At 37.3% G+C, this 13776-nt stretch overlaps 1 protein-coding gene across 3 annotated transcripts; it reads left to right on the forward strand.

Annotated features, from left to right (window-relative positions):
• Positions 1–358: 358 nt before the first annotated feature.
• On the forward strand, positions 359–11666 carry LOC148736883 (adhesion G protein-coupled receptor D1-like). Of its 3 annotated transcripts, none has more exons than XM_088747817.1 (20): positions 359–656; positions 1709–2011; positions 3077–3180; positions 3381–3440; positions 4328–4535; positions 5563–5670; positions 6159–6246; positions 6640–6730; positions 6820–6869; positions 7232–7354; positions 7444–7570; positions 7660–7763; positions 8139–8241; positions 8361–8511; positions 9252–9333; positions 9681–9747; positions 9917–9999; positions 10233–10353; positions 10653–10694; positions 10816–11666. In XM_088747817.1, exons 1-20 carry the CDS (start codon positions 599–601, stop codon positions 10951–10953), a joined length of 2211 nt encoding a protein of 736 aa, XP_088603943.1. In that variant the 5' UTR covers positions 359–598; the 3' UTR covers positions 10954–11666. The 3 variants fall into 3 exon arrangements, with proteins under 3 accessions (XP_088603943.1, XP_088603944.1, XP_088603945.1); XM_088747818.1 differs by having other exon boundaries at positions 3080–3180; XM_088747819.1 differs by lacking the exon at positions 359–656 and having other exon boundaries at positions 1873–2011; positions 2247–3180.
• The last annotated feature ends 2110 nt before the right edge of the window (positions 11667–13776 follow it).

A 13776-nucleotide genomic window follows, 5' to 3' on the forward strand; every position in this document is an offset into this window, starting at 1 on the left:
TAATTGTCTCGAGGCGACACGTTTGACGCTAGCACTCTGAAGAGACAAAGCTGATCGTCGTTGACTCGCTAAATGATTAAGAGTCCAATTAGTAACTGGTATTGAAATTAAAATAAATGCCTTCCGTCGATGCTTAGCTAATATCCTTAGCCTAGAACTATATACTTGCAAAAATAATATTTTTACGCCTTGTTATTGTTTATCTCATGCTAGCCTATTGAAAGAGTTATGAGAATTGCAATGAAACAGTTTCTTGATCTGCTTATTCCATACGTGTTATGTCTGTACTGTAGTTCAAAACAGGTGTAAAGTACTTATTGTGACTAAATTTGGAGGGAAAGACCCGACGTCAATAATTTGAATGACAGTCAATTACCCGCATAACATGCCAGCAATAAGCTACTGGCTGTGGCACAAAACAACACGACGAAAGACAGATTTTTAGACTATCTCTAAATAGAGGACGCCCACAACCTCACAATTACAACGCTAGGAAGGGAATTTTGAGCTGATTTACAGCTAATACTAATTTGTAAAAAGTTTGCCTTTGGTTGAGTGTGATGCTGAAAAAAAACCTGACCCCCACATCGATGAAAAAATGATCATGGCTGATTGTAAAATTTGGGGAACACTCCTGTTATCAATAACTCTGTTGAGTGAGTACCAACATTCTTCTTAGAAGATTTAATTTCGTAGATTGTGTCTTACAAATATACCCCTAGGAGTAGAATCTATGGGTCTCAGTATAATCTTGGAAAAAAAGTAATAAAGCGGAAACTGAGACCGCTAGAGCTTAGAATGGCTCTAGATTAGGATGCCTTTTGTTAAAGCCGACCTCATCAGCTTCTATAAGAAAGCCAGGAATAAAATGAAAATAGCATTTCAAGCGATTTACTTCAAGGAGCGAGTTAAGCAAGCACATTAATCTACAGACTAAAAACCCGACTTAACTCGCGCCAACATGCAAATAACGATGCTGTAATTTTTAGCCAGATTTTAAATTTAAAGATATGCAAATTCTGGGACAAGCTAATGGGAGGATAACACTAAGCTCTCCCAGCTATTACTTCTGGCAAATTACAGAAGATAGTAGCATAACTAACAACATTTTAAGTCTTCTATGAGAAGGGTCTGTTGGGTTCCTTTATGTCCTTTCCACTTTTCATCTTAATCTTAAATATTTACATTACCACTGTTGTATTTTCCATGCATTCAGTTGAATTATTAAGGGACAAACCAACGACGTTGTTTGGAAATATTCCTTATACTCAAGAATAAGATAAAGTATTCCTCGATGCCTATCCCACATGGCGTAGTTATGACAACTTGTAGTCGCTCTTACCATTGAACGGCCATCTGCAAAGAGGGAATATCGGATGTCTCTGAGCTTGACGAAAAAACATAATTTATCATGGTAATGAACCCAAGTGCATTAATGAGCTAAATGCTGCATATTCTTGAAACTAAAGCAAACCAAACCAAAACAAAAGAAAGCAAACAATCTTTGTTAATGGTATATTGTCGTGCAGATGAAATACAGGGTGACAAAGTTTGTCTCTCTAGAAAGGTGCTGTGAAGTATTAGGTGTTTATAAAACTAAGAATTGGTGACATCCATCAGCCTCGCAGTAGTCTGGAATGCAGCGGGGGAAATTGTACACAGCATTGCAAGGCAGGTTCAAACGTTTGTGATATGTATTGTAACGCAGGTCACTGTGCACAGACATGCGACGTCACCACATGTCACAGGACTAGAGCTCAGGCAATAATTCAGAATAAGCTAAATTGTTACGGAACTGGTCCATGCTGTAAACGTTTCATGTCATTGGGAACCTTTCATATCTGCTGTGGCGAAGGTACACTCCGCACGTGCACCAAATGTCCCAAACACCAATGCACCACTTCCGATATATACCCATCAAATGTTATTACATATACCACGCCTACAGCAATTCAAGTTTTCACAACTCAAAGTTCGACAGTGCAGGGAACAGAAAATTCCCAGGCTTACCGTGAGTACCATTAACAAAATCAATTCTGAAAGGTTTTTTGTTTTTTGTACCATGATTGATTACTTGATATATTATGCATGAAATACAATATCCCAATATCTTGTTTTTCGAATTCCTCGCGCCTTATCGTAGCTTTACAATCTCAGTTTAATTAAATTTCATTGTAACACTAGAATTTTATTTCAACATGTAGCTCCTTTAAAAACATCGTCACCTTCCTTTCTCTCACCAATAGGGAACTTAAGCAGTCACGACGGCAACGCCACGGAAGACGTCGATTAAATAATAAGTTTCTACTTTTAGTTAGAATTTAGAAAATGACTGCATGTGTTTACCGTCTCATAGGGCGCCAGACCTCAGACTCAACATAACGCATAAAAGTTTAAGTTGAAGTTGAAGTTTAATTAATTCGCCACAGGAATGGTAGGAGAAAGGAACAGAACTTTCGTTCCAATTGACACCTAACCACTTTTTTACCCACCCATCACACCCCGGGGAGGACCTCCATCACACAGTAATCTCGTGTGTGGGAAATTAACGTCTCCTACCCCAACCCTGCAGGAGACGGGACCTCTATTTATCGTCCCTATCCGAGAACACTAGAAAGTCTAACCATTTTCAAATATTATTACAAAGGCAGCACTTTCTTCTCAGTTAATTAAAGACCCTGAGTGTTGGTCCGGCTGGATCTGAGCTCACGACCTCCCGCACAACAGTCCGGCGCTCTACCAATTGAGCTAACCGGGAGGCGGTTAGCTCAACTGTAGCTCAAAAGTAGCGTTTAGTTCCAAATGTAAATTAAAATAATTTGCCACCGCGGTTTCGGTTCGCAGAAAATGCAAATTTTGGTGATTTCACGTTGTTGTTTTGTAAAGGACGGCTAAGAAATGTACAAAGTTTTAAAACTCACGTGCCGGGTTATTGTTCTGCCAATTAGATCTATTGTTTTTCCACATTCTCGTTGCCGTCGCCGTCGTGGTTTGCTTAAATTCCCTATTATCATTTTTTTTTTGTCTTCATCGACATCATCATCCTCATCACCGTCATCCTCATCATTATCGGCAGCAGCAGCGCTATCGCCATCCTCACCGTCACCATGGTCGTCTTCGTCAGCACCATCGCCAACTAAGACATCTCCGTCATCGACATCAGAAGAAATTGAGAATCTGGTGTGTATTGTAATTTTTCTTACCCTTGTATCTACCACTATCATGCTGTTTAGCATTTAGCAATTTAGGCTTCGACAGGATTCGAACCTGTGTCTCCCAGGTACTAGCTACGAAGCCACGAGTTGGAGGCGAGGCAAATTTCACATTCATTTACGTGGAGGAATCTCATCACAAAGTTCGCCTCTCTTTCTTTGCTACAGGCAAATGATTCTGTTTCTAAATTGAGTACGATAGATGTCAAGAGAAACAGTTCTTTGAAGGTATGAACATGCTAATTCCTTATCGATACTTAGTAATATGGCATGCGCGATATTTAGAGAGGTGACTAAAGTAGTTGGAAAGCTTTATAAGTATTCATGTCAAGGAGAAAATCTTCGAAATAAAGTGTGCCAGATATGGATACCTTTTCTAAGGAATAGTAGTCCCTTATATGTAAGAACGGCGGTGAAAAAAGTCAAGTATAATCTGTTAATTTTTTTTAAATCGAGTTTGTAAGTCTCAGCTGAAATTTACTCTTACCTCGCCTATAGGTTCCACTCAGTCCAAATTGGAAGTAATCCTAATTACAAGCTCTTTTGCCTTTAAGAATTCTTAAGATGTGTTTTTTCTATCTCCTTACGTTGACATTTTGGATGGTAAAGTAGAAAAAATCAAAGTAACACAGATGAATAGAGATAAATCGCCACGGATAGAAATGTAATTTCTCCCTGAATGCTGGACTCGATAGCTACTTAAAAGCAGGAAGAGAACTTCCACATCAACGCACAATTCAGTGAATTAATTGGCTAAATGGTTAGTAAAAAAGATCAACCATGTCTCATTTTGTCCGTTATATAAACATCATAAATCTTCCAGGTGACAGGTTTTTGCTTTCAGCCGCAGGAAATGCCTTGACCAAGGCCAACTCATTTTCGGTTTTTCTTTTCGTGTTTTGGTTTTCCTCCTCTTCTAGAAAATTCATGAACGCTAAAGAGTAACGTAAAAAGCGTGTGAAGTATCAGAAACTGATTAGCGATGTTAGATACACCTACAAAACTATGCAATACCTCTAAACTCCTTACCATTGCGGCTTTTCTCAGGGGTGGCAATCCCTTATCCAAACCTTCGTTTTATATAATTAAACATATTCAATCTCTTGGCATTATAGGAAGCTATGCGCGTATTTGAAGTCTTCACTGATCGTTTTCTGAACATCATAAAACCCCACAGAGGTCAACTACTTAATAGAGAAGATGAAAAAAGACGAAAATCCATTTTTGAAGTGGCAATCGCCTTCGAGGAGTTTGCTCTAAATTATGGTAAACACCATTTGAGCAGAACGAAGCCATCCGCGAAGATCATAAGCCAAAAAATGGGTGAGTTAAAAACACGTCCTCCCTTTGTCGTTCTCTATAATTTCATGATTATTAAATGAGTATCTGACAAATTGACCGGCTCAATGGTCAATCTATTGTTTAGCCTAAATAAATGAATACAAGGGACGTTCTGAAAGGCCCACAGAAGTAATATTAAGCGCATTAAACTTGTCGGTCTCTGTTTTCTCTGGCTGATACAAGTAATTGCAAGACTGAGGGATGAAATTTCCGTTGAAGGAAAGTAATATTCTCTCTGTTAATAGGTATTTCCCATTCTCTGCTGTTTGAGTATTTCATGCCCTTGATATTTTATATATTTTAATGATATCAATAGGATTCAATAGTATATTTTAATTGCATTGGGTCAAATCAGAGTCTCTTTTAACGAATCGCAGTGTAGTACTGCCAATCTACCTAAAAATTTTACCGTTATTGATAGTAATGATAACAGTAATAATAATGATACAATGAATATATGAAGTTCATATATTTTGAACTGTGGTTGTAGATACGTATGATGCACGATCCTCGCAGTAGAGAGCGCTATTTATGGAAAAGCGAAAATCAGACCTAAAAAAAATCAGGCCTGCACGGGATTCGAACCACTGACCTCTGCGATACTAGTGCAGCGCTCTACCAATTGAGCTAACAAGCCAACTAGGAGCAGGCAGTTAAGTTGATTCGTAATAAATATTTGAACTTCATATATTCATTGTATCTGATTTATTATCACGGCTTTATTACGAATCAACTTAACGGCCTGCTCCTAGTTGGCTTGTTAGCTCAATAGGTAGAGCGCTGCACTAGTATCGCACAGGTCAGTGGTTCGAGTCCCGTACAGCACTGATTTTTTTCAGGTCTGATATTCGCTATTGCATAAATAGCGCTCTCTACTGCGAGGATCGTGCATCATACGAATAATAATGATAATAATAATAATAATAGTTATTATTATTATTATTATTATTATTATTATTAAAAGAAAGATCTAGATATGCTACAGCTGATCTTCTTCTTCTTCCGATAGTTATGGGTATTCAAAGAGGCTACCGCCAAAATGCGACTGGCTTTTTCCTCAACGAAGAAGAATGGCAAGCTAGTATTAATATTTCATCTGAAGATTTTTCTGAGAATGGTTTGTGTTCAACTCATATTTACCTGTAAATCAGAAAGTAGCATTTTGTTTTGATTTTATTTGCATCTTACATGTATCTTAATACTTTTGATACGCTTAAAGATTTGGTTTATCAATAGCAAATTCAAACTGGGTGCTCTCCTGTGTTTTTTAGAGTTTAGATTTATTTTTATTAACAGCGTATTTTTTGTAAATTTATGAAATAGAACAGCTTAGAAGCTACGAACTCTCTGATGGGTCAAAAACCTATTACTTTTTGCACCGGGAAACCCAGAGAAAACTGAAGTATATTTCTTACACAAACAATAGACCTAGATTTCGATTTGTTAACCAGCGTGCTGAACCACTTACGATGCATATTGGAGGAATATTTGAAAAGTTTACAAATCACTCGTGCCCGGCTAGTGATTTGGAGTACGTATATAACTGGCCTAACCCTTACGGGGCTACAAGGGCATTTTTACATTGGCTGATTTTTCACCGTTTAGGGTCAGTGGTTGTTGGGTGCGTCTACAAGGATCTCCATGAGTTATTGCTGGGAGGAAAGTCAATCGGGAATGAAACTGGCCATTCAAGGTGACAGTAAACAATTAATCATTTGAGAACTGATTCATACTTAACTTGAATGGAATGAGTGATGGGCTATGTCGTAGGAAATTAAACTAATAAAATTTAGGGGAAGCATAATAAACGGTACCGGTCTTATTTCTAGTTTCGCACTTCTTTAATCTGACTACAATAAGTTTATTTTCCATAAAGTGGATGTGACCTAAGTCCATTTTTTAACACATTAAGACAGTTTTTGAACGGTTAGGTCGAAAAAGGAGAAGTAAAATTTCATTCTCATTATATAATCATGAAGAAAAAATATTTCATTATGGAGTTAATTCGTGCTTTGTTTTGCATAGCTTGATAGCATTCTGAGCTATTATTAAACCCGTTAATTTTCACAACATTTTTTCTCTACAGGTATGTTAACAGTAGGATAATAACGGTAGCCATGGATCCCAAACCTGAAAAATTGCAACGAAATGCCATCTTGAAGTTCAGAAACCTAAAGGTAACTGCATGGACACCAAAAGATAACCTCCGTAAAACTGTGTTTTATTGGGTCGATTTACAAGTAATACGTATAACATTTATCTTCAGGTCGTTGACGGAGAAAAATATTGTATGTTTTGGAGTGGCTCCAAAAAGAGGTACAAAATACTTTAGAACTCTCTATTCTTTTTCAGTTCATGACTGAGTATAAAAATAGAAAATTATTCGTCAAACGCCCATTTGCGATGAAGGTAGTCCTGAATTTCAGATTACATTATCGGTAATGATTCTTGACGATTAGCTAATCTGAGGTGAAGTGTGAACCACCAGTTCTCTCTTACCAGACAAAATATTGCACTGTCCAAAATCTTATAATCCAACTGCTGGGTTCCAAAGGAATACCTCGTAGAAACTGTGCGAGCTTTTATTGTTTTTCCTTGTTATTTGTTTCGTTCCTTTGGTTTTTTTTTGCTTTTGTTTTGATTTGTTGTTGTTTTTTTCACAACTGATGGGATATTAGGGCATTTCGAGAGTCTAGATCTTTCTTGCAAAATGTTTCATCTGCCTCTAAAGTATACCTTGTCATCGTTGTATATCACTGGGAGGAAGCTGATGGCTTTTTGCTAAGAAATACCAAAACAATGTGAGTGATGTTTGAGTCCTCACAGAATTTGTTTTTCTACTTGAAATCATTATTCGTATTTTCAATGATGCAATATTAGTTTTTTTTAGTCCAGACGGGTTTTCAGAGGAGGGTTGTCATGTGGAGCCTCGGAATAACAATTCTGAAGAAACAGTTTGTGGCTGCAATCATTTGACTCATTTTGCCGTCTTAGTTGACTTCAGCGGTGGCATAAAAGTAGGTTTCTTTTATTAATTTTCTTCCAAGAAGTAGGTCCGTGTGCTCAATTCAATCAATTTATCACCTTTTTTTTTCTCTTGACGCAGCTCTCCGAGAAGGACATAGCAATTCTGGAGATCATCACATACGTAGGACTCAGTCTCTCTATCATCGGAATGCTCTCGACAGTTATTCTGTATTCTTTCCTCACGTAAGTACTGTTACAGAACAATCATGAAAGTAAGGTATAAAATGTCTTTGAAGATGTTTCATATCAACAAGAGCAACGCATGCTTAGTGTTCATACAAAGAATAGATGAGATTTTCTTACTTCGAACAGTATATTTTGGGCATCACTCGTTATCAGCGAATGTCCAAGTTCTTCTACCTTCAGTCGCCCTAATGTTCGTTTTATCTTGTGCACTTTACATTTACATCAATAAAGAGAAGAGAAAGGGCATCAGTCTAATAATTACGGATTAGTTTTACTTGGCTTTGCTATTGGTGTGTTTTAACTAAACTCTCTTGCTTTCCTTCAGGCTTTCTTTCGTTACAATGTACCTTACAAATCTTTTAATTTTATCAGAGATGTTCGTCAACCTCTTTCTCAAATACGCTTAAATCTCGCGGTGTCTCTCGGAGCTGGACAAATCATCTTCCTCGCTGGAATAAACGCCACGGAGAACAAGGTTGGCGGTTTCTCACCATTCGTTGAGTAAATTCAAATCATTCATTATCGAAAGCAACATAGCAGTTGCAGTTCTTGTCTTCCCTTTGTTTATTTGTGTTTATTTTTTCTTTTTTGCAGGCTGTTTGTGTCACAGTGGCAGCTCTAATGCAATATTTCTTGATGGCTGCTTTCTGCTGGATGCTGGTGGAGGGAATTTATCTCTACCTGTTTGTTGTAAAAGTTTATAACATCAACACCAAGATGCACATGTATCACGTCATCTCATGGGGTATTTTGCTTTTAAAATTGAACTTAAGGCCCTAGGAAATGGCTTCAACATTTGCTTCAACATCCTTTCGATCTTTTTGAATGACAGTGTTGAAAGCATTAGCCACCCTCTTTCCACCATGTTGAAACCTCTTTCCACCATGTTGAAACGTGTCGAAACGATGTTGAATCGATGTTGAAAGAGTTTAAAAGCCTTTAAACTTTGCTCTAACATCAGATCAACATTTCTATTGTTCTCTGGTATGTTCGGAATGTTAACGCGGAGTTGAAGTCATTTGGTCCCGCACTTTTCATATTCCGCTGTGTCTTCGATCGTTAATTCCTTCACGATGTTGTTCCGATCCATTGTCTTGTCTTTCTCCTTCGGGGTTTTCTATCCTCATCATTCAAAATTTCAAAAGCTACAGAAACCGCTAATAACGAGCGAACTTTGTTGTAAACCGTACGAGCGATCTATTGTTTCATTTCAAAACGACGCCTTTCCATGTGTCTCAGGCGTGCAAAGAGCAGGGGCCTGAAGCTAATTACCAGGCCACTCGCTAAGTTTTGTTGAATGAAATGTTCAAACCGTTTGCCCAACACACCGTTCAACATCATTCAAGAACCTTTCAACAGCGTTTAACAAAATCGAATGGATGTTGAAGCCGTTTGCTAGGGCCTTTATCATACATTGTTGTGAATCATTTTATTGACTCGTGCATCATTTTGAATCACTGTATTTGGTTTATAATGTCGTTATAGGCTTTCCAGTCGTTATGGTAGCCATTTCATTGAGCATCTCTGCTGGAAAAAAAAGAATGCTGAGCTATACCAGTGATAAATAGTAAGAAGGAAATTTTGCTTTCACTGCTCTTCTTTTTTGGAAAATGCTTTTTTAAAGTTCTTTTCTATTCACTTCTCCTTTTGTCCATCTCAGTCGTTAAAGTTTTGAGGCTCAATTCGCTTTATTTCGCCTTTTCTCACCCTTTTTTCGTTAAGTGCATTAATGTGCCCTCTATATCGTACCTATAACCTTTGTCCCTGTAAGCCAGCCTTCAACTTAGAGTCTCTTTCATTGTACGGATGTTACCTTCGGTTAAAAAAAGTGATCGGGAATATTGTGAAATTGAAATCCAGTAGTACCTATTTTTTTCTCTCTGTCTCTCTTTTTGTTTCTCTTTGTTTCTGTAGTTGTTGGATGTCCTCAGCTAACAGCTTGATTTGGATATTTGTCACATTTGTGATTACGGTTGAAGTTGTAAGTTCCTGATTTGGATCACTTTCTTTTGACATTATTATTTGGGATTTTAGTTTAACGTTTGGATCACTTTCTTTTGACATTATTCTTTGGGATTCTAGTTTAACGTTTGATGTGCCCAACAGACATACTTCAATACAATTTTATATTCATATCCTTCCCCTCTAAGGTCAACATTTTGATACTCATTCGAGTCATAAGGGAGATGACCAAAATGCAGCCAACAGGAGATAAGCAAACTCAGCAAATACGGTGAGAAAGATCTTCAAAATTAGGATAAAAAGAAATACTTTTTCTGCCAGAAATTGCAACAGAATCTTATCAAATTTTTTAATCATCCTTTTAATTATATTTGCCTAACCTCCTCATTTGTTAATTAATTAGTAAAGCATGATGATTTCTGATGACCAGAAATACTTTTGAGGAAGAGATGCAGTTAATAAACGTTTAAGAACACCATGTCTTAAAATTTTCCCGTCCTTTAGACTTAGCATAAGAGCATGCGCGGTGATGATTCCCCTGCTGGGTGTCACGTGGCTATTTGGTCTTTTATCGCCGTTACACAAAGCTTTCGCTTACATTTTTACTATCCTCAACTCTACTCAGGTGGGTGCTTCATCCTCTTTGTTCATTAATAAAATTATCCATATGGAGTGTCTATATAATGTATAGAGATAACGTGTTTTCATCAACTGAGTTTATAATGTAGCTCCAGTATTTGTAAATATTACAGGAGAGCATAAAATTAAAAAGAAAATAAACAAATTTTCCGCGTCATTCTCGTAGTTAAAGATTTTATTTACGTCATAGCACTAGCTCTGAGATATTTGACAAAGAAAAAAAATCACAATCGCATATAGTAAGGAAATAAGAGATTAATCTTAAAAATCTTTTTCTTATTTAAGGGTTTCCTGATTTTTTCCCTTCACTGTCTGCGAAACAGCCAGGTAAGTTTAATGTAAGAAGAAAACATGTGGGTAATAAGACTTTCAAACTTGAATTTCTATGTGTTTGTACGTGTGTGTGTTTGGATGTTTTCGTTTGTTTAAGTTGTTTCTCTCTCTGCAGATTAAAGAGCGATTCAACAGAAAAGTCAACACTGTTTTTCCATCTGTTAGCAAAGAAAACTCCACAAAGAAGAGCTCACAGGCTAATCTGAGTGATGTTGGAGATGCGAGGGCAGTTGAACTGGGGCCTTATCATTAATATGAACTGAAAAAACAATTAACTTAAGAAACGGGATCAGGAGAGGTTGAGAATTGGATTAAATGTTTGTAGAGCGGCAGTTGTTACTGAAAATTGCGTCAGATAGTCTAATCCATATTAAGCCAGCTTTCTAGAGTTATCCGCCTTTAGCGTTGTCTAAGTTTTCAACTAGATGCTAATAGCTTCTCTTGATGGAAAACGAGTACCTCTAGCTTATCAAAGGTGTTAACGACATACAAACTCTTTAGAAAAGGGTATTATTGATATTTGTGTCAACGTGTCTAACCCTAATTAGACCAGTTTTCTAGAGTCATCAGCCATTAACGTTGTCTAGGCTCTTAAATAGATGCAGGCAGCTTCTTTAGATGGAAAACAAGTACTTTAATTTTAGCCCATCGTATGTGTCAACAACACGCACATTTCTTCAGGAAAGTGGGTTAGTTTATCCTAATGAAATATTTTGGAGGCCGGTTGTTATGATTCATTGTTACATTTAAGGGTAGTCAGTCCGCTACATAATGGTTAGTTCAATTCGTGCGATAGATATGATTGCCCTTCAAGGGAAACTACAATCTAGTAAGATGTTAGTAAATGTCATATCATGCATTTGTTATACTCAGTTGCCTCTAAATAAGATTACATATTCTGCTGTCAGTAGTATGAATAAAATCACAGTTGTCTTATTAGGGTATGAGACACTAATCTTTGAAACATTTCGGTTCATTTTCGCTTTTATCTTTCATCATATCGTAAAGAAAAGCAAAAGGGTATTTAGTAAATTAAGTCGAAGTATTTATTGTAAAAGTGATACCCACAGGTTACAGGTATAAGGCGCCCTGATTCCACCAATTCAACTGGTAAGCGACCGAATCGAAACAAGCGAAACGACCAAAACAGAAAAAGCGAAACGACCACAACGAAAGGACCGTAAGGACCAAGACGAAACAAACAAAACGAAACGACCGTTCTGACCAAAATAAAACCACTACAACGATCGACAAACGTAGAGGTTGAAATGTCGCGGAAAATAAATATTTCACATCAAATATTCTCTCGCATTTTAAGGCCTTCAAACATTACGGCTATCTCACGAAACTTTATTTGTTCTTCCCCCATGCGAGTAGTTGAAACTACTATTTGACACTTCTATGTAGTTTTCTGGACGAAACGCTAGCCATATCGAATACCAAAGCATATATGGAAAGGAGAGGAAGAAACAGATAAAAGTATTCATTGACAACATCGATCCACATTCGTGATTTTTGATGAACTAATTTTTCTTAGGTAAAGGCTGATAGTTTCTAAAGAAACTGTTTGGGGCTGCGTCGGTGGGGGTAATGACGAAGCGAATGACGAAGAGCTAACGCTCGAAACGTCAGCTTTTATAATCGTAACGGTGGCCAATGTACCATTTCAACTTTGTTGATACATTGAAATAATTTTTCAGGGTTCCCATAACCCTTCACGCCAAGCCGATGGCAGTCGAGAGATAATTTAATTGCCTTGCAAGGTAGATCAAGAGTTGACCATAAACGAAAGGAGACGAATATGACGATTGACGCCTGACACCCTTGCGTATTCATTTAATTAATGACTGTGTTTTGTATATTTTTCGGTCGTCCTGATAGTTTTTTTTTTTTGTCGTTTCGTTCGCTTATTTCGATCCTCCCGTTTGGTCGCTTCGGTGGTTTCGCTTGTTTCTTTTCGTTTTCCTGTTTCGAGTTTTAGTCCATGCGATTCAGCTTGGCTGTTAATGGTTGTCCAAAACCTATTTTTTTTTTTTATTCGAGGTCGATAGGTCTGGTTAAGTGTGAGTATGTAAACATGTTTGTATTGTTGTAGATTCGCGTGTATTTGTCAGGAATAATTTCAACCGAGGAAAACACGGAAAAATACGTCTATTTCTCAAAATAGCAAGGTTTCGAAATAACACACCCTCTGGCCAGTTGAAGCAGTGCGCCTAACCATTATACAAATGCAAGGTGAACATGGCTTTGAAGCATTTCCGATATTTTTGCCCCGAAATCATTTGAACTTGTTTGAGTTTGCTCGACAGGAAACATTGATGAAGCTCTAAGAATTCCCCATGGGAACTTTTGGTTCTGTCCTGGTGTACCGGTTCACAAGGGAATTACCATTGTTCTTTCTTTGTTTAGGAGTCGTTGGTTAGCTATTGTGTATTGTTTGGTCTTTTGTATCGGTTCTTGTGAACCGGTACACGAGGACAGAACCGAACTTTTATTCAGTCAAGATGTGCTTACTGCACGGTCATTATTCTAAGATCATCTTTATCTCTTTTTTTCCAGAATATTGACTTTAAAATTTTCAAAAAAACCTTGGGGTCTGAAACAGGTTTTTTTAATACGAAAACATTTTCTATTAGCTAATAGTTATCAACCCGTCATTTTGAAGGAAACAGCCAATCAGAAAACTATTTTAAACTACCATGTGCATGTTTTAGCATAACAGATTACCACTGTCACCATAATATGGATAATTCTTATCCACAAAGTATAGTAATGGTGCCTCGTCATTGTGAATGTAGCGGTAAATTATTGTTATCAAAATAACAACTGAAGGAGAATAAAATTTCGAGTAGTTTTTATAAAAAAAAGCGCTAATCAAACAACATATCTTAAACTCTTATCCCCACTATTCATGACAACGACATAAAGCTATGTGCATAATCGAAAACCCTTGTGCGTGAAACAATCAGTCGCGTTATGTTTCTCTACACCACCCTAAAGTGTGTCAATTCATGAAAGGGAAAAAGTAATCTCAGATAGATCTGTTACAAGCATTTTAGTCTAATGGCGTAATTCT

This window comes from Stylophora pistillata, chromosome 2 (genome assembly GCF_964205215.1).
Source record: "Stylophora pistillata chromosome 2, jaStyPist1.2, whole genome shotgun sequence".
Lineage (NCBI taxonomy): Eukaryota > Metazoa > Cnidaria > Anthozoa > Scleractinia > Pocilloporidae > Stylophora > Stylophora pistillata.

What these genes read in the sequence shown, in the direction of transcription:
- LOC148736883 (XM_088747817.1), top strand. Translation starts at nt 599, where the DNA reads ATGATCATGGCTGATTGTAAAATTTGGGGAACACTCCTGTTATCAATA. An exon ending in AGAAAATTCCCAGGCTTACC is followed by an intron (nt 2,012 to 3,076) that starts GTGAGTACCATT and finishes CATTATCGGCAG; the next exon opens with CAGCAGCGCTATCGCCATCC. An exon ending in AATGAAACTGGCCATTCAAG is followed by an intron (nt 6,247 to 6,639) that starts GTGACAGTAAAC and finishes TTTTCTCTACAG; the next exon opens with GTATGTTAACAGTAGGATAA.